General features: G+C 44.5%; 1 protein-coding gene across 2 annotated transcripts; it reads left to right on the plus strand.

Moving 5' to 3' along the window:
- Positions 1-1,042: 1,042 nt before the first annotated feature.
- Positions 1,043-17,905, plus strand: LOC117966115 (dihydropyrimidinase-related protein 2). 2 transcript variants are annotated; one of them, XM_059008587.1, is made up of 15 exons: positions 1,043-1,153; positions 1,522-1,985; positions 10,317-10,405; positions 10,677-10,861; positions 11,353-11,517; positions 11,721-11,782; positions 12,322-12,402; positions 12,790-12,858; positions 13,055-13,175; positions 13,703-13,859; positions 14,412-14,553; positions 15,229-15,399; positions 16,083-16,262; positions 16,642-16,810; positions 17,212-17,905. In XM_059008587.1, the coding sequence occupies exons 2-15, from the start codon at positions 1,698-1,700 to the stop codon at positions 17,301-17,303; spliced, it is 1,971 nt and encodes a 656-aa protein (XP_058864570.1). In that variant the 5' UTR covers positions 1,043-1,153; positions 1,522-1,697; the 3' UTR covers positions 17,304-17,905. The 2 variants fall into 2 exon arrangements, with proteins under 2 accessions (XP_058864570.1, XP_034767444.1); XM_034911553.2 differs by lacking the exons at positions 1,043-1,153; positions 1,522-1,985 and adding an exon at positions 6,216-6,552.
- Positions 17,906-26,269: the final 8,364 nt, after the last annotated feature.

The raw sequence follows: 26,269 nt of genomic DNA on the forward strand, positions 1-26,269 counted from the left end.
TCAGTGCAGTGGGGTTGCGCTGGAGTCAGTATTTAGGCCCCCGGGTGTATTAAGAGTCTCTGTGCTGTAGCCTGAGTCCCGGAGTTCACAGCTGATGACGTGCAGCTCTGTGTTTTCATTCCAGTCTCCTAATGAGAGCGCCCATATCTCTCTCTGTCTCTCTCTCTCTCTCTCTCTCTCTCTCTCTCTCTCTCTCTCTCTCTCTCTCTCTCTCTCTCTCTCTCTCTCTGCTTCGATCTCATTGTAATATTAAGCATTGAGAAAAAATTCGAAACGTTGGTCAGAGAATGTATTAAGCTTATTCTAAGACTTCTAATAAGATTCCAAAAGCTCCAGAAAAATTAAAAAAATTAAATGCTTTCCACTTCTCCGAAGACTAATAGCTAATACCTTCATTTTAATCCACTTCGATACGGCGCCACAGTTCAGTAAAGACATGCGGGTCCAGTGATCTCACTCTTTAAAGCTGTCAGGCATTCCTGCGGGTCCCGTTTGAACCCGTGGTTTCGGCCCCCGCTGCCGCGTGTGGTTCAGTGTGTGTACCGAGGCAGGGCGCGGCAGTGCTGATCGGACAGCTCCTCGGAGTCTCACCAAGCGAACAGCGGGCGCGTTTAACCCGGCAGTGACCCCATCCACCGGGAGAAACACTCTGCACGTTATCCCTGTATCAGTCATTGCTGGTATTGAACGGTTGCCTCTGTCTATAAGAACATAAGAACATAAGAAAGCTTTCTTCGGGGCACTGCAGTGGGGGCTGGTTTAAACTCTTCTGCAAGGGCATCTGCTATTTGTAATATTATGAAATCTGGATTTGAGATCAAAGCCAGTCCGTGCATTTGCAAAAACCAATTACCGAATCGATTTCTTTTCTGTGTTAATGGATACCTTTTAGTAGACCCGATTATTTTTTTTTAAAGATTCCTTTTAAGTAGATTGAGTTAGCTATACAATACTAATACACCGCTGTTCGGCGTCACTTCCGGATGCTCGTTCACCCTCCTCTCCCCCCTCGCTCCCCCCCCCCCCCCCCCCCCTCTCTCTCTTTCTCCCTCTCTCTCTACACGGAGTTTCTTCGCCTCTCTGCCGGGAACTTCGCCCATCAGCCGTCTGCCAGCGCTGTGGGGAAGACAGCTCACTGCGGGGCGAGCAGCAGGTTACTGTTTTTTAAAAATTTTTAACTCATAATAACAACCATCTTTTTGTACAGAAATAAGCATTGCAAGGATGGGCGATGCAGCGGCTCGAACAAAATATATTATTAGGCTACACAACATACAGAAACACTGATATCTTTCATATATATATATATATATATATATATATATATATATATATATATATATATATATATATATATATAGTAAATCTGTGAGGGGTGGGAGTATTTTAAACATCATATAAATACATAGGTATATGTTTATGTATTTTACATTTGTGTTGTAGGTAATTTAAGCATCCTTATAGACGCAAATTAATATGAAATACAGTAAATAATAAACGCCTGTCATTTTTTTTTTGCAGATTTGTATATATATATGTTGTCCTCTGCATGGTAGGTGCGCTGTCACTCAGTATATTAAATATTCCTGACTCTGCCTGACTCTCAGAGACCGCACACCGCTCCCGGAGAGCCTCGCCAGTGTTCACTTTCAGTTACAATCTCTAGAATTAGCGACAGCGGCAGCATTCAGACAGCCATGTCCAGCACACAAGATGCGCCTTCCTTCTTTAAGAACATGGGCTCCGGGAGCCCCAAGCCGCGGCAGAAATTCTGTGGCATGTTCTGTCCGGTGGAGGGCTCGACAGACAATAAGACGCTGGATTTCGGCTCCCTGACCGGTGGGCGAGGCGGGGATGTGGCCGGAGCCAGGAATACCAACAGGGTCATTGCCCAACAAAGAGACATCTCGACTCTGGACCGCGGGAGGAAGGTGGAGATCCGCAGCGGTTCGGGGAAGGAAGCGTTGCAGAATCTCAATGACCAGGTAGGCGTCTCTCCAGAACCGCATCGCAAACTGTTGCTTGGGTCTGGGTCTGGTTCCTTTGTACAGCTTCTGACAGCTCCACCTATACCTCAGGCAAACAGCAGGTCCACGAATTATTATTTTTTTATTGCTAACAAGCAGCATGCAAATACTGTCACCCTAAATCCACTCACAGCACAAGCTTTAAATCAATTGGATTTAGGGAAACGCACTTGTTTGTGTTGAATGTCGCATTAAGAACAACACAGTTTGCTTTACACAGACCTACAATGAAAGTCGTGTTGTTTTACATTATCTTTTGAAGCACAGATGCGTTGTCCTTTTCTGTATTAATCAGAACTCGTGCATGCCTGGAGTTTAGGCTAATGCAGTATGATACAGTATTCATGGGTTTGCTAGAAAACCCAGTAGAATTCACGAACTGGTCCATACTGGTAGAGCAGCGTGTACTGGTTTACTCTGGACATGTACTGGTTCAACTGGTGACTTTTCAAACTCAGGATGCTTTACTGGTTTAGACTGTTGCAACACTGGCTGGGTTTATACTGGGGCTTAACTGGTTTAACTGGGATCTGTACTGGTGTGGTGTAGTTGGTATTAGGCTGCATCCTGGTTTGAACTGGGAAATCCCTCATGTGTAGCTTTGCACCCCCATCCCCCCTCTTAATAACTCGTACCAAACACTGGCTCAACAGGTATGCAGTGTTGTGGAGTAGTCAGAGCTGATTTGGAATTATTATTATTATTATTATTATTATTATTATTATTATTATTATGACTATGACTATATATAAGTGTGTGTGTGTGTGTGAGTGAGTCAGTCCAGCATGTGCAGGGTGCAGGGTCTGGTGATGCTGTGGAGCGCTGGAGAGGGCACACCCTGACTGAGAATCGCTTCACACAGGTCTGGTGATGCTGTGGGGTGCTGGAGAGGGCACACCCTGACTGAGAATCGCTCCACACAGGTCTGGTGATGGTGTGGAGCGCTGGAGAGGGCACACCCTGACTGAGAATCGCTCCACACAGGTCTGGTGATGCTGTGGAGCGCTGGAGAGCTGGAGAGGGCACAGCTGGGGTCCAGTATAGGGTGGCAGTCTCAAAAAGAGGGAAAACATTCCTTTGGCTTTTAGACTTAACCTAAAACAAAGCGTGCTCCCTCCAGTCCAGGGCAGACTTGAGGCAAGGAGAGTGAACTGCTCCCTCCCTCACCTCCCTAAGAGAAAGGGTGCTCCCTCCAGTCCAGGGCAGGCTTGAGGCATGGAGAGTGAACTGCTCCCTCCCTCCCTCACCCCCCTAAGAGAAAGGGTGCTCCCTCCAGTCCAGGGCAGGCATGAGGCATGGAGAGTGAACTGCTCCCTCCCTCACCTCCCTAAGAGAAAGGGTGCTCCCTCCAGTCCAGGGCAGGCTTGAGGCATGGAGAGTGAACTGCTCCCTCCCTCCCTCACCCCCCTAAGAGAAAGGGTGCTCCCTCCAGTCCAGGGCAGGCTTGAGGCATGGAGAGTGAACTGCTCCCTCCCTCCCTCACCCCCCTAAGAGAAAGGGTGCTCCCTCCAGTCCAGGGCAGGCTTGAGGCTTGGAGACTGAACTGCTCCCTCCCTCACCTCCCTAAGAGAAAGGGTGCTCCCTCCAGTCCAAGGCAGGCTTGAGGCATGGAGACTGAACTGCTCCCTCCCTCACCTCCCTAAGAGAAAGGGTGCTCCCTCCAGTCCAGGGCAGGCTTGAGGCATGGAGAGTGAACTGCTCCCTCCCTCCCTCACCCCCCTAAGAGAAAGGGTGCTCCCTCCAGTCCAGGGCAGGCATGAGGCATGGAGAGTGAACTGCTCCCTCCCTCACCCCCCTAAGAGAAAGGGTGCTCCCTCCAGTCCAGGGCAGGCTTGAGGTATGGAGAGTGAACTGCTCCCCCCCTCACCTCCCTAAGAGAAAGGGTGCTCCCTCCAGTCCAGGGCAGGCATGAGGCATGGAGAGTGAACTGCTCCCTCCCTCACCTCCCTAAGAGAAAGGGTGCTCCCTCCAGTCCAGGGCAGACTTGAGGCATGGAGAGTGAACTGCTCCCTCCCTCACCCCCTAAGAGAAAACGCTCTGCTCCAAACCCGTCTGTTATTGTGCCCCTTCTTGAACTTGAAGTGAGAACCAGAGTTTATATTTGAGGTCATAGGTAAACACCGTAAAGTCCAGAAAGGTTTGCTAAAGCATATTAAACACATTTACCGTTATAAACTTTTTTTTGCCCTCATGCGGTAATTACCTCCTGCTCACAAATGTCATTGTGACTCGTTCCTGCAGCCATTTCGTCACGGTGACGTAAATCTTTATGAAAACAAGTTGTACAGCTCGAGCATCAGAGTTTGTAAAAGTTTGCGTAGTATCGAGTAGTCGCACTTATCGCAGACACTGCGAAACAGGAGCAGCAGGAAGACTCGACTTGTCGAAGTTTACAAGAGCGGGAACAGAGGAAAATATGATGGTGCACGGAGACACCAGCAGAAACACGGGCCGGGGGAGACCGAAAGCCAAGGTACAACAACACAAGAACCATGTCATTATGGGTGCATTGCGCTTGCCATTAGGAGCTCAGACTGTACGGTACCGGTGTCACGGGAAAGCGGTAGGCGTGGCAATGATTTTACTGCGCTTGTCAGCTGGCATTTTCTACTTGAGAAACTGTAACCGTTGAACGCCCTTTATAATTACATCGCGGTTTCAAACTGGTAACCACAACACTGTAAAACACAGCAAACTGTTTTAAGCTTAAAACATTCTGTCAGAATCTTTATTAAAATTATTAAAAATATTTCGCTACAGACATAAATCACATCGTTTTAATAATAACATTTTTTTAAGATGACATACCGTTAAATTAATTCATATAAATGGACTGTATTTTTATTATGATCTATTATTATAATTAAACATAGTGGCTACCTTTACCTTAGTTTTTTTAAATTGTATTTATTTTTTAAATTGTTTTATTTATTTTTTTGGTGAAACACATTTCATTCAATTTTTAAATACAGACATTTGTTAAAGAATGAAAAAAAAAAAAAAAAAAAAAAAACATTGCTCGTCTCCTGAAGATAAAAATAAATGAAACATGAATTGACTTTACACCTAGATAGATAAGATGACACACGTCAGACTTTGCTTTTCGGTCCCGTGTCAACTGATCTTCAGAGAGTTTCCAAGGAACCCGCCAGCTCAGACATTCGCGCATGCGCAGTATAGGCGATATTGAATTTGGAGAGATGTCTTACTTGCAAAAGAAAAACGAAGGAAGAAATCCGAGTCTACAGAAAGTGCAAATCGGCAGAAAATTATACAGAGTCCCCGTGGATCAGTTTTATGCTGGCTTTAATAATAATAATAATAATAATAATAATAATAATAATAATAATAATAATAATAATAATAATAATAATAATAGGATTATCAGTGTTAGTTATTATAGTTTTATCTTGAGGGTAATGTTTTTGATACTGTGCACATGGCACACTGGTGTGAAGTACATGGTGCGTTATTTATAATGACTTTACCGAATGGAAAGCGAATACGAGAGTGTCCAAAGAGATTCCTAAACGCGGCATTTTAATCCTGTGCATCCAAAGACATGTCATTAAGTTGTAAGAATGGAACTACGGTTTGGTATTCTGTCCCAAACCAGCAGTTTGTCAGTCCCAGACTGTTGTGAAAAATGATATTAAATAAACGGTACCCTTCAGTGAGCGAAAATTGTAAAGGGTACTTTAGCTGAAACCTCCAGACAGAAGGGAAAAGGTTGATATCTATAAATAGATAGATAGATAGATAGATAGATAGATAGATAGATAGATAGATAGATAGATAGATAGATGTAGTATATTGTGCATCGCAGAATGAGACAATGGATCCAAACCAGACCCGGAGCCTCTCTCCGCCTCTGGCCCAAGCTTTAACACCAGAGATTCGCTCGGTAAGGTTATTTCGACAGAGCGTTTTCCATCATTAAATGGATTTGAAAAAAAAAAATGCAAGGGATGCAATAAATAAAGGAAGGAAGAAAGAGAGATCGAGCGGGCGGGCGGTCCAGTAAGGGCAGTTAGTTCATGCTGTGATTTGAATGCTGAGCAGAAAGCCCCCCCCCCCCCCCCCCCCCCCCCCCCCCCCATCCCGGGCAAAGAAAGAGGAGGAGAAGATTGTTCTATGTCGGAGCAGGGCGGGGCACTGCGCATGCTCGCTGGACTCCGCTGAGCAAATCCCTCTCTCAGTGTGTGTCGGAGTAGACTTGGTGCAGCAGCAGCAGATAAAGAGAAGGTGCTGCATTGGAGGCACAAGGTTTTTCTCGGTTGTGATATTATAGCGGCGGTACACCAGTGGCAGCGACGCGACTGTTAGTACAGGCTTCCCGTTGAGCTGGTGTTAGGCTGGTAGCGTGATCTGGGGCTGCTGTGCGTTGAGAGATAACACCCCCCCTGCACCGTGCAATAAACTTGAGCATCGCTTTGTACATTTTTATATCACACACTGTAGTAAAAACAACAGCGGATCCAAGATGTCCGGATATCAGGGCAAGAAAAATATCCCTCGCATCACAGTGAGTATTATTGAACAATGCAGAAGGACAGAAAACAAACACCCCTCAAGGTGTCTTTTGTGAAATGCACGGATTATACAATAGGGGGGACAGACCGTTTTAGCTTCGGGGACCTACTGCTTTGTAAACACCCCTTTTAGCGACTAGGGAGCAATTCTCGGGCTAATAACATTTTCTGAGACAGTTGCATGCCTATATAATGGCTTGATAATAATAGATATAACGTTGCATAGTCAATTGAACATAACTGTCGTGTTTTCATCGTTTAAAAAATTGTTTTGGCTTATTTAAATGAATAGGAATCGTGCATAGCCTTTATTTTCGACGATAAGGACAGTGCGCTATTTACTCGGTGTATCGTTATTACATTATGTGTGGCTAGCGGTCCATTCTGCGGCTGCCGCTGAAAGAGTCCCCACTAAAAGAATTTACGACCATCATTTGATTAAATTAAAATAAAAAGCCAAATGTGTTTTTATTTTTTTTGATCACCGAGTTCTCAAAAGATGTAACGGTGCCTGTAAAAAATAAAAAAAAATCATTTGAACCCGCCCCATCCGTCGCAGGAACTCCGTTATTCGGCTGTGATTCAGACTTCGCTGGTGTTGTAATGTTACTGTATTCTTGAATACAAACGAGACTGTGCGTTTTAAATAGCTGTGAATTGTAAAGGACTCGGGCTTTTTTTTCCAGTGTCGCTGCACACAGAGAGAAACCATGGCCAATATAAAACATTAGCGACTAGAATAGCGAGGACAGGATTGGCTGAAAACTCACAGCGAGATGGAGCCACTGCCGCCCCGCTCTCTCATCACAATGCTGCGGGAAAGCGGCCGACAATTCAGCGTTAAAAAAGAATCTCATCACACTACGTGCTAATGAGACGAGATGGGGGTTTCATTATGTTTTGTCGATTTATATATATATAAAATTAACAGCTTCTTACTCATTTCCATTGTTCATTGCAGGGGGAAAAAAAACAGGATACGTCCCATTTATACGAATTACTAGACAAAGACCTGCTGGGCAAAATCCATGACAATAGATGTCATTAAATATCAATTACAATCTATGGATTTTATGGTTTGTTGATATAATCTCTCGATGATATATATATATATATATATATATATATTATATATATATATATATATATATATATATATATATTCAAATGCTCATTACTTTAACAGATCGGACTGCTGCTTTTGTCTTGACAAAAACCGAATGCATGAAAGCGTCCCTCTAGCCAGCCCTGCAGAAGCATGGGAGAGATTCTCCAGACCTCTGTCAGATTTATATGATCTGTAGTTCAAATCCTCCCGAGGAGATGCTGCATCTTCTGGGGAACATGAACGCTAATCAGAAAAAAATGGGTTTTGTGTTTAGCAGTTACCAGTATGCACGTGTGTGCACAATATAGACGGACAATGCGTCTGAATTATTGTGCTTATGAGACGTTGTATTAGTTGAACACACAGAATCAGTGTTGCCCTTGCAGTTCGTATGAAGCTGTTAACAATCACACCTGGGATAGCATCGCCTCTAAATCAAAATGAGGACATTTTGGAACTCAGTGAGCCACACAAGCACAGCTCAAAGCCTGTAATATATGCATGCGCATCTGTAAATAATATATGTGTGCGTATTGTCACGCATGAAGACACGGCCACGCACACCCACGCTCTGGATTTTGGTGGACAAAGCCTCAGCCTGCTGATTGCTACTGTACTGCTGTGAGCCCACACCCAGGCTAGCAGCTGAGAGGGGAGGAGAGAGGGAGGAGGGGGTGGAGGAGGAGGGGTACAGCTAGGATCAGGGGCTGGAATATTAAAGGTTGTGTGTTTGTTCAAATATTCTTTAAAAAAAAATCAGATTACCATTTTAAATGTTCTTTAATTTAATTATCTTAAACAAAAACAACAAGTAATAATAATAATAATAATAATAATAATAATAATAATAATAATAATAATAATAATAATAATAATAAATAACAAAATAGCGAAACGTTTCTGAACCCCAAACACTTTCAGGTCTCAGAAATTCAATCACATTGCAATGTTGCAGGAGGAAGGTTAGCTTTGGGGGGTCCTAGTGCAACAGAGACCTGCTGGCATTTATTTACAGGAGTGACTCTCTGCTCACGTTTCTTGTCTTTTCTTTCAGACTGTTTCTGTTTCTTATAAATGTGGGTTTGATTAAATATTCTGGTTCCCCTCCAAACTGCACCGTCTGCTTCACGTGACCCCTGCGTGTGGTATTTAGATGCTCTCTTACTGAGGGCACCCACAGTTCGTTTTGTAATTTCTTGCACTGATCCCTGTATTCTGACTGCGTTCCGCTGATCTGCCAAACTGCATTCCTGAAAGTTTTCATCATAACCGAATCATTACTACCAGTTGTTTGCATTGAAGAGACCATTACTTAACCCTTGTATTCAAGAAGCTGGCTTAGCTGAATGGTGCTGGAACTTGAAACCTATTTCTCTAAGTATATAATTGTGACTCCTCGGATGGCACTGAGCTTCATTTAATGGTGTGACTAACAGGACCAGGGGGATGCGGATATTGCTGCGTTGTTTTTCTGGTAACTTGATTAAATGAGTCACACACACACACACACACACACACACACACACACACACACACACACACACAGCATACCAGCTCCGTTGCTATACCCGAGACAGGCTTGGATGAGGCAGTCGGCTCAGGAGAACACAAAGCAGCCCTTGTTTGTTTGCTTCTGAAGATGTGACCAGGATCTCAAACCTGAGCCGCTTCTAACAGAGAGCTGCTCTCTGCTTTTAAATACGTTCGGATTCACCTTTTCTAAGGACTTTTAATTGTGCTGTAGTTTGAATTCTTTTTGTTCAATTACTGTTGGGTGTAGCATAAAGTAATAAGCAAGCCGATAGTAACCCTGTAGTAAACGTGGTGTTGGCTCTTCAGCTGTACAGGTACACTATTCTAGATACATTGCTTACAGAGCTAAGCTTTGTATTAAGTGCTAAAGGTCCAACTTGGGGTTTTATGACCACTTTGGCAGTTGGAAGTCCAGGTGCATTGTGGTCCACAGCTGGTCTAGGTTTGTGGTCTTTGTCTTGGTCGATGGGGACGTTACACACTGCTGTAGATTCTCTAGTGGAATAGCATATTGATTCTTAGAGTGTTTAGATGTTCTAGTGGAATAGCATATTGATTCTTAGAGTGTTTGGGGTTTAAACCATTGTGGAACCAGAATCCTGGACTTGCTTCCAGGATATTGTATTTTAAAAAAAGCCTGACTACTGTTCTGTCCCACAATAGAATGGGGGGTGGGGGGGAATTAAGTTTTCGGTTTCCAGTTTAATTCCGTGGCTCTGTATCTTTCACAGTCTTGGTCTGATGCGGTAGATTCTGCGTCATGCTTTACTGCCCTTGAATACAATTACCTTGAGAAGAATAGATATGGAGACATTCAGAAATGAGGCTGCTAAAGCTGTGATGTCACTGTGAGGTTTCCCATAGTGGCTGTGATGTCACTGTGAGGTTTCCCATAGTGGCTGTGATGTCACTGTGAGGTTTCCCATAGTGTCTGTGATGTCACTGTGAGGTTTCCCATAGTGGCTGTGATGTCACTGTGAGGTTTCCCATAGTGTCTGAGCTCCATTGCAATCCTCCAGCCTTCATTCAAGTGGAGAATGTAACTGAGCACCGTGTTGCACTCTGTGTGTAACTGTATAGCTCTCATAACAAAATACTCTACAAAACCTCTTTCAGAGTGACCGGATGTTGATCAAAGGGGGTCGAATCGTCAACGATGACCAGTCCTTCTGCGCTGACATCTACATGGAAGATGGGGTGATCAAGTAAGTATCACACTTTTACAAACAGTTGTAGACAAGCACATTCAAGAAAGGCTGTTTTCCATGTCTTTGAGGAAGCAGTTTAGTTGTGGGCACCCGTTTTGAAACGTAAAGCCTCTGCTGAGGGAATGTGTGAAAGCAAAGTTCAGTGAAGACTTCCAGGAATAGCCAAGCTAAGTCTGAGCATAGCCAGTGCGGCCGAGCCCTGGGTGAGGCACGGAGCCTGTTGGGTGTGGAGGGGCTGGACTGTATTAACCCTGTCTCTGCCCCGCAGGCAAATTGGGGAGAACCTGATCGTCCCAGGCGGGGTGAGGACCATCGATGCCCACGGCCGCATGGTGCTCCCAGGGGGGATCGATGTGCACACGCGCTTTCAGATGCCGGACCGGGGCATGACTGCAGCCGACGACTTCTACCAGGGAACGCGGGCAGCACTGGCAGGGGGCACCACGATGATCAGTACGGAAGTGCACGGGGAGGGGGGCGGGCTGAGGGACACGGAGCCACTTTCAGGAGACTAGGTTTCACAGGCCACTGCACGGCACACCAGGGGAGACTCGGGGTTTGATGCAGAAAAGTGGCTTCGTGTTCTGATTGATTCTTAAATGTTCCAACTTTAAGTATAAACAAGTTTAAACACTAAACATGCTTGACATGAATTTATATTTAAATAACATAATGAAAAGCATATTTGTGACTTAATTAAGATTGACCAGCGTTTGCTCTGAAAGAGGTGAAGTGTCATTCTCATTATAACCAACGTGCCTTTGTGCATTTTCAAGCAGGCTCTTTTGATTTTAGTTTTAAAAATGGTTTTGTGGCAGCAGTTCAAACGAGACCCTGCCTCTCCAGGGCTCCCCTAAACGAACGAAGGACATAAACGAATACAGAAAGGTGACCAATCCTCTCTCGCTTCGAGCCGGACGCCTGACCTCTGTTGTGTCCCGCAGTTGACCACGTGGTCCCGGAGCCCGGGATGAGTCTGCTGACCGCGTTTGAGCAGTGGCGCGAGTGGGCGGACAGCAAGTCATGCTGCGACTACTCCCTTCATGTGGACGTGACCGAGTGGCACAAGGGAGTGCAGGAGGAGATGGAGGCTCTGGTCAAGGACCACGGTGAGCACTGACCGCATACTGAGCACAGCAGCTTATCTGCGTTAGTCTGTGAAATCATTCTTACAAACATCTCTCTTTCTGTCTCTGTCTCTCCTTTCTTGATTATCTTTCAAAGCATTTGCTTGGGCTGCGTCACGTTATTCCCATGGCGGGTGTGAATGAAGCAGGTACTGTAATGCCCACGATTCTGTCTTTCTTTTCAGGTGTCAACTCTTTCCTGGTCTACATGGCATACAAAGATGTGTTCCAGCTCTCTGACTCCCAGGTGAGAAGGAGACACAAGGGGCTGCTGTACATGTGAGCGTTTCATATCTGTGACTAACTCTGCTCCTTTAACAAGGACTTTGCCAGTCATCTCATTGTGCACACGCTGACTCGAAACTGTTGTGAGAATCTGGGATTTTAAAATCTGGGACAGTGGCTTGAAACCTGGTTCCAGGAGACCTATTTTGAGGCAACGCTGCTGTATTGAAACCTAGTCTCCTGAAACCAAGTTCCAAGCCACAAACTGACTCTGTGTTCCCTCAGCTTTACTTTAATTAAAGAGGGAGCAAACTTGCTTTTGCTTGTACAATTCCAAGCAAAACAAGCCTCCCACATTTGGAGTCAGCAGTAAAAACAGGAGGCGTGAACATTGCTTCAAATTTCATTGGGGTGCAGTGTTAAAACAATCAGCCAGGGGGACAGACGCAGTGTGCTGTCCGCTCCACTCCCATCCCCCGTCAATCCGTCCCTCTGCAGCGCCCGCATAGTGGATCCTCAGTTAGTGTGCCCCCCTAATGCTGCTCTCTCTCTGTCCTGCAGATCTATGAGGTGCTGAGTGTGATTCGGGACCTGGGTGCCGTTGCGCAGGTCCATGCGGAGAACGGAGATATCATCGCTGAGGTAACACACTCCCAGTGCTTGGTTGCTGCTCTGGGTGAAAAGCAGTGGATGCTAATGTGCATTCAGAAATATCATGTAACCTTGCATGTAATTAGACCGCATCTTACAAATTTTTTTTTTTTCATGAATTCTGTTCACTCTCCCAGTAATTGTATAGTTGATGGTGGCAGTGTCTCATTTCTTACTTAAGACTTGCAGGGGAGATGAGGAAAAAAACTGACTGTGACTTGATTTGGAGATGTGTTCATTTAATATAATAATAATAATAATAATAATAATAATAATAATAATAATAATAATAATAGCCTTATTTCCAAAGTAATAGAAGCCACCTAGTGGTGAAGTGATAAATAGGTTTAACACACTGTCCGCCGGCTCCCCCCGCAGGAGCAGCGTCGAATCCTGGACCTGGGGATCACAGGACCAGAGGGACACGTGTTGAGCCGGCCAGAGGAGGTAAGGACATCTGGGGCTGAGATCGCCGTAGGAGTCAGCTGTGCCATGCTGTACCAGGCTATCAGAAACAGGGGTCTTGCAGGGATAGCTTTGTTCAAGATAAGCCATGGCAATTCTGACACATGCATTACACATCATTACACACAGTGCAGATCTAGATGTGAATGGTGCTGGTTTTGTATGTGTGTGTTTGCAGGTAGAGGCAGAGGCAGTGAACCGCTCTGTAACAATCGCTAACCAGACCAACTGCCCGCTGTACATCACCAAGGTAATGAGCAAGAGTGCTGCTGACATCATTGCCCTGGCCAGGAAGAAAGGTAGGCACTGCGTTACTAGCGCTTTCACCCCAGAGCAAGAGAGCCGAAACCCTTGGCATGATCCAGTCTGAAAAGGCATTGCCAGCTTTAGGGACCGCTGCGTTATTGATTGTGAATTAAGGTTCTTTTTTAGACAAGCTGAAAATAAACATCATAACTGATTAGTCTTTTACTGAAAGCAGTGTCTCGATGCGTTGGAACCCACTGTGATGGAATACTGTCTGTGAAAATCCTTTTCAAATGTGAAATAAATAAAAGAGAACATCGAAGAGCACGCTGTGTACGCTTGCTGTAATTGATGGTCATTTTGGACGACCCCTTAGCACTAGCCCTAGACTACCTTACCTAGAGTGACCTTGGCTTGTCCAAGATCATAATCAGGGTCTGTGAAACCAATCTGACCAGCGTGGATTTACAGCCTTACATTACGCATACTGAAAATCTGCACTACCCAAATGAAATAGTTAATTAACCACACGTCTGCCTGATGACTTTTAACCTGGTGAATGCGATTGTTCCTCACTCAGGTTCTGTGGTTTACGGAGAGCCCATCTCTGCCAGCCTGGGTACTGATGGATCGCACTACTGGAGCAAAAACTGGGCGAAAGCGGCTGCCTTTGTCACCTCTCCCCCGCTGAGCCCGGACCCCACCACCCCTGACTATCTCAACTCTCTTCTGTCCTGGTGTGTACCTCCCACAGCTCCCCCATTCACCAGCGCTGCTCCGCACCACACAGAGGCAACACCAGCTGAGGAACCAATGCAGCACATTGAGGTCTAATCTGTTGATCTACACAGTGGCAGATCTCTATACTGACACCATGTTAATATTGCATTGGGACTTGCTTTTAAAGGCACAGTGACACTTGAGAGACGCACACGCTGTTGGAGTGTGATGTTGATTTTTTTCAGTGTCCTCCTCTTTCCTTGATGTAGAGTTGATCGTATTTAGATCCTCTGTCAGCCTGACCCCATTGGTTGCAAGCTGGTCTCAGAAGTTGCCTGTCTCTGTGTCTGTCTCTTCTGGTAAAGCTAGCTCATGCTTCAGTGGTTGGACAGTGATAGCAACAGTGAAGCACGAGCCAGCCTAGCGTTGTAGAAGGGTTTTTATTTTATATAACCTTTAAGATTAAAGATCGTGCATTAACAGATTAAAGAGAACATGGAAACAAACAGAAATAGCAACTCACACTTTCCTTCATGAAATGGAATGTAAAAACTGTCTCCTCCCTGCAGCGGAGACCTGCAGGTGACTGGCAGTGCCCACTGCACCTTCAACACTGCCCAGCGCGCTGTGGGCAAGGACTGCTTCACCCTGATCCCCGAGGGCACCAACGGGACAGAGGAGAGGCTTTCCCTCGTGTGGGACAAGGCCGTGGTAAGAGGACATTCCCAAAGCTGATTGGTTAGGAGAGTGCTGATTGGTTAGGGGTGTGCTGATTGGTCAGGGGAGTGCTGATTGGTTAGGGGTGTGCTGATGGGTTAGGAGAGTGCTGATTGGTTAGGGGAGTGCTGATGGGTCAGGGGAGTGCTGATGGGTCAGGGGAGTGCTGATGGGTCAGGGGAGTGCTGATGGGTTAGGGGAGTGCTGATGGGTTAGGAGAGTGCTGATGGGTTAGGAGAGTGCTGATGGGTTAGGAGAGTGCTGATTGGTCAGGAGAGTGCTGATGGGTTAGGAGAGTGCTGATTGGTCAGGAGAGTGCTGATGGGTTAGGAGAGTGCTGATTGGTTAGGAGAGTGCTGCGTAGCGATGAATCTTCATATTCTCTTTACATGGCTTGTGTGTTTTGCAGCTGGTATGAATACACACACTCTCCATTTCATTTTAACAGGATATTTGATCTTATTGCGCGTCACGCAAGTAGCCCATCAGGCCCCCTGATGCTTACTGTATCATGATCTAGATATCCCAGTAGCTGTTGTATTGTGACATCAGTGTGTCGTTGCACCCCTGACTATTCAGACAGCTCTGAATTCGGGTTGCCATCTCACCCTGCTTGGAAGATCAAAGGGCTGGCTCAACTCCTCCTCCCGCTCTCGCTTCCTGCTGTAGGTGACCGGGAAGATGGACGAGAACCAGTTTGTGGCCGTGACCAGCACCAACGCAGCCAAGATCTTCAACCTGTACCCACGCAAGGGGCGCATTGCTGTGGGCTCCGATGCCGACCTGGTCATCTGGGACCCCGACTGCGTGAAGACCATCTCCGCCAAGAACCACAACCTGGTACGCTGGGGGTGCTGCGGGGTCTGGCAGGGCAGCCAGGGATACTGTTTGAAAGGGTGATCCGTTCCATCACCGGCTCGGGGTCTGTCTTCCACACAGAGCTTTATCTGTGTGTGTTTTAGTACCCGGATAGTGGATCTGCACGCTTCATACTAAGGAATGCATGGAATCTGGTCTGGGTTTGAGAGCTGGTATCGTCCATGATGTTAATTGTCTTGCTTTTAAGGGCACACCCAGACTTCCCCATTGGAGATAGCATGTATCTCCCATGCAGACGCTGTATAACTAGAAGAAAATACCTTTTCTGATTCTTCACCTGCTCTACAGCTCTGGCCAAAGGCTTTGCATCCCCCTATAGAATGAACTAATGTTGCTTCATAAAGTCGAATGAAACCTGCCGAATAATGTTAACATATTGAATTACACACCGCTTTGTAGTTTTCCATATGCTGTACTTAACAAAAAAAACTGGCAACAAATTGAAAAATGTGACATTTCGAAATCTAACATGAAATACTGTACTACTATTATGGCTTCCGGTATATATATATATATATATATATTTTGTTAAATTATGACTCAGTCCTAAAATTCTAGGTGATGCAAAACTTGTATAATGTAAAATCCAGTGTGCTGTGAGCCCGTTGCTGTTGTCAGCCTCGCTGTGCCTCCCTCCTCCCCAGGCTGTGGAGTACAATATCTTCGAGGGGACAGAGGTGCGCGGAGCCCCTCTGGTTGTGATCAGCCAGGGGAAGATGGTGCTGGAGGAGGGGACCCTGCACACCGTCGAGGGGACCGGCCGCTACATCCCCCGCAAACCCTTCCCGGACTACGTGTACAAGAGGATAAAGGCTCGCAGCAGGGTGAGTGAGTGAGTGCCCGCACAGCCTGGTCATACAGAGGGGACACGCCAGGTTCTGCATGGGCAGCAGAGGAGAGACGCAGAGGGGAGACTGTCCCAAGGCTTTACTCACAGATTCATTTCGTTTCAGTTATCCACAAAGTACCATTGCATTTTCTGTTTACACCAGGAGTAACTATTTACCTATGATGATACATTTCATGCATGTTCTGGTTTTAGGGGTTGAACGTTGCCGTTGCTTTTTGAGGCACTGTCATTTCAGAGAGGGGTAGCACCCACATGCATGCTGTAAATCTGCTGTGTGTGCCGTATTTTTGATTGGCCTGTGTGGCAGTGTGCTGTTTTTGAGTTGAATAACCTCCTCTGTCTGCTGTTCCCAGCTGGCTGAGCTGAGAGGGGTACCCCGCGGCCTGTACGACGGACCGGTCTGCGAAGTCTCGGGGACCCCCAAAACCATGACCCCTGCCTCCTCCACCAAGACCTCCCCCGCCAAGCAGCAGTCGGGCCAGTCGTTGCGCAACCTGCACCAGTCCGGGTTCAGCCTTTCCGGTGAGTTTCGAGAGCACAGACCCTGCCCAGGGAGTCAGGCTGGGGAGCACATTGTCCCTGACACGAGACAGCTAGTATAATGCGAGAGTCTCTGAGAATCCACATTGAGGAGAGATAGTGAGTATAATACACACTGCACAGAGACAGGGAGGGAGAGAGTATCCACATGGCAGACAGACAGACAATGCCTGGTTGAAAGAAAGTCAGACTCTGGCTTTATCAAATTTATTTACTCTTTATTGAATGATCTTTATGCTTGGCAGGTTCACTGAGATGCAACATTGTGTTGACAGGCAAGCGCACCCCACAGTGTTGAGGGACCGGAGGCTGACTGGTGATCGCTGTGAAAGGAAGGCTTTGAAAAAGGAAATGACGCGTTTGTGTGTCTTTCTTTCTTTCAGGAGCCCAGGTTGACGACAACATTCCCAGACGCACCACCCAGCGCATTGTGGCTCCTCCTGGGGGAAGGGCCAACATCACCAACCTCGGCTAAACCAGCTCCTATTGGCTGACTGGGGGTGGAGAGGCGGGTCCAGCCCTAGTCAGTGTTGAGCCTGTGACCCTCACTTCAAACAGACGGGCTCAACAGCGCCCCCTATCTCACTTCCCTAAACCACCCTCCACCCAACACACAGACACCCACTAACACAATCAAGTCTCCTAAACACTACACTCCATGCTCCGGCACTCAAGACTCTAGTATTATTATTATTATTATTATTATTATTATTATTATTATTATTATTATTATTATTATTATTATTATTATTATTTAGTGTTTTATACTGTATTACCCACCTGCCATCACCATAGTTGTTTTTAAAAGGAAGAATAAAGTGAATTGACCCTGAGCTGTTAATAACAACAATAAATCATTACAAGAAAACAAAGGGAGGAATTCTGTAGAAGTTTCTAAAGTTTTTTATTCAGAAGTTTTTTTTGTTTTATTTTGTTTTTAATTCTCAGTTCATCATCGCTTGACATTCAAAAGATCAAAATGGCAGCTCCACAGGAAAGAAAAAGATTGCCAAGCGACAAAATTCTTCTTCTTATTTTGTGTTTTGTTGTGAAACATTAAAACGGTGTCTCAGTGGAGTTAAAGATCTCTGTCCTCATTCTAAAAGGATACAACACTGAGCCAGGACCAGCTGATGTTTAGCTGCCACACCCAAGGACAGAGTGTAGAGAGCTGGGCCCTTTGTGGCACAGTGGGCTAATGCAAGGAGTTCTGGTGAACTCGCTCAACACCAGCACCCAGTACAGTGTAATAATCTTACTATATGGTATAGCCCAGGTCAGTGTAATAATCTTACTCTACGGTATAGCCCAGGTCAGGAGAGACCCAGGGGGCAGTTGTGGTCTGGATTCTTATTAGTAAGCTTTGTGCCATACTGCCCACTTACTGGGTCTCGCTATAAAATCAGTGCTGGTATCGTTACCTCCGGTGGGCTACAAATTCATTTTAGATAGGAGTGCATATTCAGTGCAGCTGGCCCCGTGCACAGTGTAAGCAACTAAAGTGTCTTGACGGGCACACAGATTTACCTTTAACAAAGAATAATTAATCGCCCTCACAAACCGAAAATAGATTTCCTCTACAAACCCCGCCCTTTTTCTAGATGGACAGCGAGTCGTGTTGTAGCCTCATTCCTTCCTTCACACAAGCTGTCCTATCCAGGGCTGATTTTGTGTGAAACCCTCCTAGTGTGTGCGTGGGTGTGTATAAAGTATTGTGAGCTGTGGCACCTTGGGAGACGATCAGAATGGAGTTTTATTATGACGTTACTCCATTGTTAGCAAAGTATACAACGACATATTCTTGTCTAGAAAGATTAAATTGCAATGGATGTCTTAATTGAATCACAAAAAATGCAGCTATACCTGTGCTGTACTGAGTAACTCTCACAGATTTTTGTATTATTATTATTATTATTATTATTATTATTATTATTATTATTATTATTATTATTTACATGCTATTTGGTTTACTGAACAGGTATCGTGTAGCATATTGAGTAAAAGTTATTAAACGCTTTGATTTGCTTGGGGTAGATGGGAGGAGATCGGAAACCCAGCCTAGCCGAGCTCATGGAGAGAGCTGAGGGGGGCGAGGCGCAGTGGGTGCAGTGGGGGAGTTCTGTGGTTTCAGTGTTGTGTGTAGGTATTACACTCATAAATGGATTACGAAGAACAATCCACTTATGAAAATAATAACTTTGCCTTTTGACTTTCAATAAGACGATACACTGTTATCATTTTTAACAGATAAGCTTTAAATGCCGTCTTAATATAATACTGCACAGCTCAGCATCGCACAGGATTTCAAACGCGTGGAAACGGGCAGATGGAAATGGGGGTGCGGATTCGACAGGGGTCGGTCTAACGCGAGGCTCAGTATTCTTCAGATTCACTTCAGTCTTCCTTCCCTTTTCCACACACATTGACGCTTTTGATTAATGTCATTTTCTTTTTAATTTATTTTTACTATCACGTTGTTTTTTTTAGTGAGTGATCAGTCCTGAATTTGTACATTAACATTTCCACAGAGTCTGTGTGCAATACTTGGGCATGTTTAAGACCATGTTCTTTGGAGACTTGAGGTCATTTGCTAGTTTTTCCTTCTTTTTTTTTTTTTTTGGCTTACTCGCTACCCTGGCAACAGTACTGCTTGAAGCACAGTCGCCATAACAACTGGCCTGGCTCTAGTGTTTGTCATGACAACGGTGCTGGAGCGGAAGTTGTCCTAGCAACAAATTTAGGTTTCTATTGCCAGATTAGCAGATGAATGAGGGGAGTGATATTGGCTAATAAAGCTGGTCTCTCCATTACTGTACCTCCCCTACACCATCCTCGAACTGCTGAGTTTGTGTTAACCCTTTCACTGAAAAGTTATATCCGTGCCAAATACTGAACCCAGCATTTATGGGTATGTAATATTAATTCAAAAGCCCCATTGAGTCAGGTGACGCAGACACTTCCCTGTCCCATCTCTGTTTTTGTAGTTTGCTCGCCCCTTTCCGCGCAGACTGAACGGTTCTCTGTAACCCGCCCCTCCCTCACAGCTCTGAGACGGGTATCTGTCCTCCCGGCCTCGCTGAGACTGGCTCCTGTATTTCATGCTAGTGTGTGATGTAAGCTAAGTGCAGAACGGGAGTCCTTGGTGTGTGTTTTTAAAACGTTTTTATTTTCAATTGTAAAAGTGAAAATGTTGATGGCATATGTTCGTAGCCTAAAGGTTTTGAGGGTGCTTGTATCTCGCCAGAAAGAAATCAGTTGATGGCTAATTAATTAAAAATAAATCAAAAGTGAATAAAAAAGCGCCTTATTTTGTTAATTTCTTTGAAGATTAAAGTCATCTCGTGTTACATTGACTCCTTAAAGGCACCGTACAGAGCGTTTAAAAGGGACCAAGAACCAGGTACACAGAAAGAGTACTCGGAACTGCAAACACAAGTCAAAAAGGAAGTTAGAAAGGCCAAGAGAGAGATAGAAATGAGCATTGCCAGGGGGCTAAAACCAATTCCAAAAAGTGTTTCCAATATTATAACAGCAAGAGAACATTCAAAGAGGAGGTAAAATGTCTAAGAGATACAAATGGCAAAATCATAGACGAAGAGAAAAAAAAATAGCAAATATATTAAATGATTACTTTTCACAAATTGAAAAACCGAACGAAAAGTCGATGACCATTTGTAGAAGTGGTATTTAAGACTTGGTGTCGTTTAGGTATGCAAATGCGGCATTCGTATCATGGTAAAGTATATTATAAGAGACATACACCCGCATATATACCCTCAATGTTAATCCTCACAGTAACCTGTGCTAAAGCACACGGCACACAGTCCACCCCAGTTCACTGCAGTCCATTCTGAAAGCAGCGGAACCCCACAGAGGCGTTAAAAACAGGAGCAGATTGTCCGGGGGGTTCGGAATCACAAGCCTCAAACACGTAACACGTTTCGTGCATTCCAGAATCGGAACCTGCAATACTTATCAAGTCGTTTCATATTGTTTTTAGAATTGTGATTGGTGTCGGTATAAATGGCTAATTGCAATTGATTTGATAATTTCACCCCATGTATTTATTATTACTACAATGAACAGCACTCGCTCTTTACCGACTTGATCTGTGCCGCGCTTGCTGCAGTGTTGCGCCGCACGCTGCCAGCAGATGGCAGTATGGACCACTGAGACACTATTTACAGGAATGTATCAGCCGTGGAAGCAACACCTATTCACGTTGATTAATGACGGACTCAGCTAAAGAGGAGAGAGTCCTGCTGATACCAAATCTTAGCTAAATCGGTTCCTATTAAAAACAGCCATCATCACAGGCAATAGCAGACATGACGATGTTTAGGAGTCTCTCTGTTAAACCGGGCGCCACAAACCCGTTGACTATCTGCACACACGCATGATAATGATCTGAAATCGCTCCTCTTTGCTGAAAGTCGTTTCACACCAGAAGGAAACAGAGAGACGACCGATATTATAATGATGTCTCTGATGCCTGACACCCTGTATACACGAAGCGCTCAGTCTGCGTAATACGTTCTGAACCAGTCCGCTCAGCTACCCAGACAGGCGCTATGGTGAGAATCAAGCTAAAGGACACAATCTACAGCTGCACACTTTATTTTTCACTCGTGTCTGGTTCGTAGTCAGCTGGAATCGTGGGCAGAAGCAGGAGCAGAAACAGAACATCTTCATTTTACTGTTCTGGGAAACAGAAACTCTTTGGAAAGTTGCCAAGTGTTTACTGCCGTCAGGTGCACCGGAAAACCAGCAGGGGGAGCCATGTACTGAAAAATCAACGGGCAGTTCGCTGAAGTCACCTCTCAAGTTTGATGCACAGAGAAGGGCTCCAGGATCTCTCTGCACAGGAAGCATTTGTCTCAGGGTGGGACAGGGCTAGCATAACAATCTGCTGCAAAGTGACCCTTACAAAGCTATATATATATATATATATATATATATATATATATATATATATATATATATATATATATATATATATATAAGCAAAATGTTTAAAGCAGTAGAATTCTAAAAAAAAAATGATGTGAATCTTGCCTACATTATTTACTGCAGAACTTGTTTCAGCTTTAATGGAAACAACGAAAGGAATGTAGGTCAGATTAATCACTCATCCACTCGACCAGCATTCCAGTTGACGAAACCGAACCTCTGCATCTCCACATCTCCGATGACAGTCTAACTCTATAAATACCCTTAAACATACTTTGCAGAATGATTTATTAAAAAAAAACAAAAAAAAAAAAAACACAACAACCTAGCTATCAGAGTGCAGTCCTGGAAATTTTCCCTCAGAAACAGAGTTTCGGCCTAGCACAGAGGGGCATCCTGGGATTAACCTTTGTGAGCTACCGAGGGTCGAGTTACTGTCTGGGGGGCAGCTTTCCTGCCCAGGCCCCTGGTGAGAAGGGCTGGTTTTAATTCATTTTGTTTGAAAGTGTTTATTGTGTAAATCCAGAAGATTGAGTATCGAGTTTTATCCCGTGGGAAATCCCTGGCTGTTGTTTTAGTAAATTAGGTTCAATGGCCTTTAGCTGAGGGAAGAGTTTCTTAGTAACTGGGAGAGAGGAGACCGGGCTAGCTGGCCTGACCTCATTGAAGTCGTCAAAATGACATCTCAAGACATCCTGCCTCTGTGTTGTGCTGACAAAATAATTCCAGACAGCCTTCGCTAAGAAGCATTTCCATCAGCTTGGGGGGCTCATTTTTCGGGTACGTTTCGTTCTTCATCGAAGTGCGATCGTACACTCCTAGCCTCTGTGGATGTTTTGGGGTGCTTTGACTAATTGACTTATTTTTATATTCATTATTCAAACCTTTCAGGTCCTGTGCGATTGTTATTACATCCTGATGAGAACCTCTTTATGGTTGACTTTATTTTTTATTTATTTATTTATTTTTAAATGGAAGTTATTTTTTTTACGTAGCATAGTGAAGAAAAAAATATCTTTATGGTCTTCTCTGTGCTTTATTACACTGAGTGTGCTTTTACCAGGGGATACCAAAGCAGTGAACTTTGAGAAGGGGCTGGTTCATTATCTTCACTGTGCTTTGAGAAGGGGCTGGTTCATTATCTTCACTGTGCTTTGAGAAGGGGCTGGTTCATTATCTTCACTGTGCTTTGAGAAGGGGCTGGTTCATTATCTTCACTGTGCTTTGAGAAGGGGCTGGTTCATTATCTTCACTGTGCTTTGAGAAGGGGGCTGGTTCATGATCTGCTCTGTGCTTTGAGAAGGGGGCTGGTTCATGATCTGCTCTGTGCTTTGAGAAGGGGGCTGGTTCATTATCTGCTCTGTGCTTTGAGAAGGAGGCTGGTTCATTATCTTCTCTGTGCTTTACTACACTGTGCTTTTAGAATTGGATCCCGCGGTGCACTTTTACAAAGGGTAGTTTGAGGGCACTTTCTTCCAAAGAACTGAGTCGTCATTGTGGATTTGATTTCATTCATCCCCCCAGCCTCTAACAGAAATATAATCAGAAATGAAGCCTGTAGAGTTAACCCTGCGCTCATTATCCAGAGTGCAGGATTTCAGCAAGGACATACAGGGAGAAGATATTAAAATCAGATGTGGTGACTGTCACAGAGATGTGTGTGCTTACATCAGACCAATGAAATAAACATGAACATGTTTTAATAGATATTACTAATAGAGATTCTTTTTGATGTTTTTTTAAAGCTGCAGTGACCATGAATCATGCCTCAGTCCAAACTAGAATACAGATCCTATACTGTGAGCTCACGATCCACACTGCTGGTAATCCACTGCAGTCCCCTATCAGCAGCAGACAGACAGTGTGCTGCCGTATCAGGACCGCTGCACTGTGCAGTATCTGCTCTCAATGCATTGTGATGCCATGGCCGGTACTGCTGTGGTCTGCTGATGGTCCTGCTAGCTGGGGTTTCTTCAGGGATTAGAAACAGATAAAGAAAAAGCTCACAAGGATAGCACGTCCTGATAAGAGTTGTAGCATTGAAGACAAATCTCAGCGGCCACAGAGAATGACAACTAATTAAGACCGTATCTCTGCTGGTACCGCGCCACCAATCTGATCAGCCATCGATTCAGGCAGCACAAAGTGACCCCTCAAAGTTAATTCCTGAGTGCTGGACCTCTGCCAGGGCTGTGCCAGCTGACTCACATCACACACCGGCAACATTTCAGAACAAGAGTTCTATAGTTACCATTTTACTGTTTGTGAAACGAATCTTGCAAGAGATTAAGGAGTGATTAATCAAAGCTTTTAAAATCATGAGAATGCAGGTATAATATGTTGAATTTTGTATCAGTGTGCATCAGTGTGTTTTTGTGCTCTGACTAATGAGATGGAATGAGAGAGCACTTTATCAATTAGCTCCTTCATGATCTTTGCATGGGCGTAGAATAGAGAGCAGCGTCTTTCAGAGATAATGACTGGAGCGACATGCTTTGTGTTTATCCCACAGACTATCTATAGGTCTCTGGAATGACAAACGCGACTCTATGAATAAGACATGGAGTCTGATGGAGGTAATGTCAGCAGGCTGGGATTGCTGCCCAGTTTCTCTGTTCACTTACACACAGGTTGGCTGCACTTTAGTGAATTTTCAGCGTTTTCTTTGAATTCTGTTTCTTTATAGTTTATTTTTTGCCTTTCCAAAGCTTGAGCAGAGGTTTCATTGTGTGACAGGCATCATCCAGGTCTGCACTTTATTATATTGTCCCTGCCTGTTAAAACGTTTAAGTAGGACACAGACTCGGGCTCTTAAAATATCTTCTTGTTTTACTCCAACACATGACATCAAAACACACAGGAAGTACAACATTTAAACTGGAAACCATTGCCTGATGTCCCTCAGATCACTGGGAGTGTCACTCTGACAGCTGCTATCCCAGACTGGGAGCACTGGGAGCGGTAACTGGGGGTGCAGGAACAGCCCTTACCGCACATACTGCACATATATATTTTATTTTATATTATAAAATTAAACAAACTGTTCCTTTTAAGATGAAAACATCTATCCGCTTCAGTCCCGACGTTTTCTGAAACATTATCAAAATATATAAGCTAAATAAATTGATTTTAAACTTCTCTTTTAACATTATACTCAAGAGTCATTTGATTTATTGAACACAGAATTTGAAATCCACATTTGTGAAGTCAGGGCCTGAAGGGGAGACAGATAAAGTCACATATTTGCTACGTGAAACATTCCCAATCCATGAGAAAAAGAATCCTTTGGGCATTAGTTTTGAATCCAGTTGGATTATGAAAAGGAAAAGATTGGATTCATTTTCGAATCCCAGCCATTTTGACAGGTAATTTTTCATCGTGTGCAGGACGTGACTTACAGTTAAAAGAGATGTCATCTCGTGCAATTTGAACGAGAGGAACACAAAGCAAGGCTGATCAACATACATGGAATCAGAAATACAAAGACTGTACTCTGCTATTGTTTTTTAAGCTTCAGGATGGTGGCATATGTTCCCTGCATGGGATGACATTGATACACAAGAGCAGATGTACTGGAATCCTTTCCAGTGATTGGCTGATCTCTCATACGGTAAGTGATTTATAATGTGAAGACTCGCTCTGTAATTATGGAAGAGCAGCTGTTGAAATGGCACGGCCAAAATCAACATAGAGAAGTAGAATTTAACATCAAACAAGACATTCAGAGAGCTGTGTGCACACGCCACACATCCATATCCACATCCCAGCCCCCATCCTGATCAAACTGCCAAGGATGCCAAGGTCAGATTTTTACATTCATGTCTTAGCTTTGCGTCCTTCCACAGGATTTATTTTAATCAAAGTGTTTTTCGTTTAGCATTGGCTTTTAGTTGTATTGTCTGTGCGAATATTCAAACTGCCGGTGCGTGTCACAATAAAACATGAATTACTGCACAATCACAGTCTCAGGGCTCTTAGAGGCAAGAGAGTAATAGAATACCGACTCAAAAAAAGAACCTGCACCCGCCTGCCTCCCTGCAGCTCAGCTGGTTCTGCAGTTAGACATGTTCGTATTCCTCTGATAAGATCTGGATTTGTCTTTGCATAGGCTTCAAGATAACACTTTAAAATCAGTTACCACAGTAAATTTGCACACTGGTTAGTCTTTACCATCATTTACCATGGTTTGCCATGTTTATGTAATATGCTTTGCCATACCTCACTGGGCTTTACATTGCTGTATCTATCTTTACCATGCTTTACTACAGTAATGTGCAATGCTTTTATTTAGGGACACTTTTATAAAGGAAGGCATTTGGTGTTGCTCATAGTTCTGTCTGTCTGGGCTTCAATGCTGTGCTTCCCATTCCCTTGTGCAAAGCAGTGACATCATAACAGGGATTCTAGAACACATGGAGGACAGAGGATCAATTAGTCAGAACTGTGAGCTCAGCTAGCAGTGGGAGGAGTTAGGAGAGGGATTAGACACGC

The sequence above is a fragment of the Acipenser ruthenus genome, chromosome 37 (assembly GCF_902713425.1).
Source record: "Acipenser ruthenus chromosome 37, fAciRut3.2 maternal haplotype, whole genome shotgun sequence".
In the NCBI taxonomy this organism is placed as follows: Eukaryota; Metazoa; Chordata; class Actinopteri; order Acipenseriformes; family Acipenseridae; genus Acipenser; species Acipenser ruthenus.

Coding starts and splice junctions, on each gene's coding strand:
- LOC117966115 (XM_059008587.1), top strand. CDS start 1,698: ATGTCCAGCACACAAGATGCGCCTTCCTTCTTTAAGAACATGGGCTCC. Junction 14,554..15,228: donor TCGTGTGGGACAAGGCCGTG/GTAAGAGGACAT, acceptor TTCCTGCTGTAG/GTGACCGGGAAGATGGACGA. Junction 16,263..16,641: donor GGATAAAGGCTCGCAGCAGG/GTGAGTGAGTGA, acceptor TGCTGTTCCCAG/CTGGCTGAGCTGAGAGGGGT.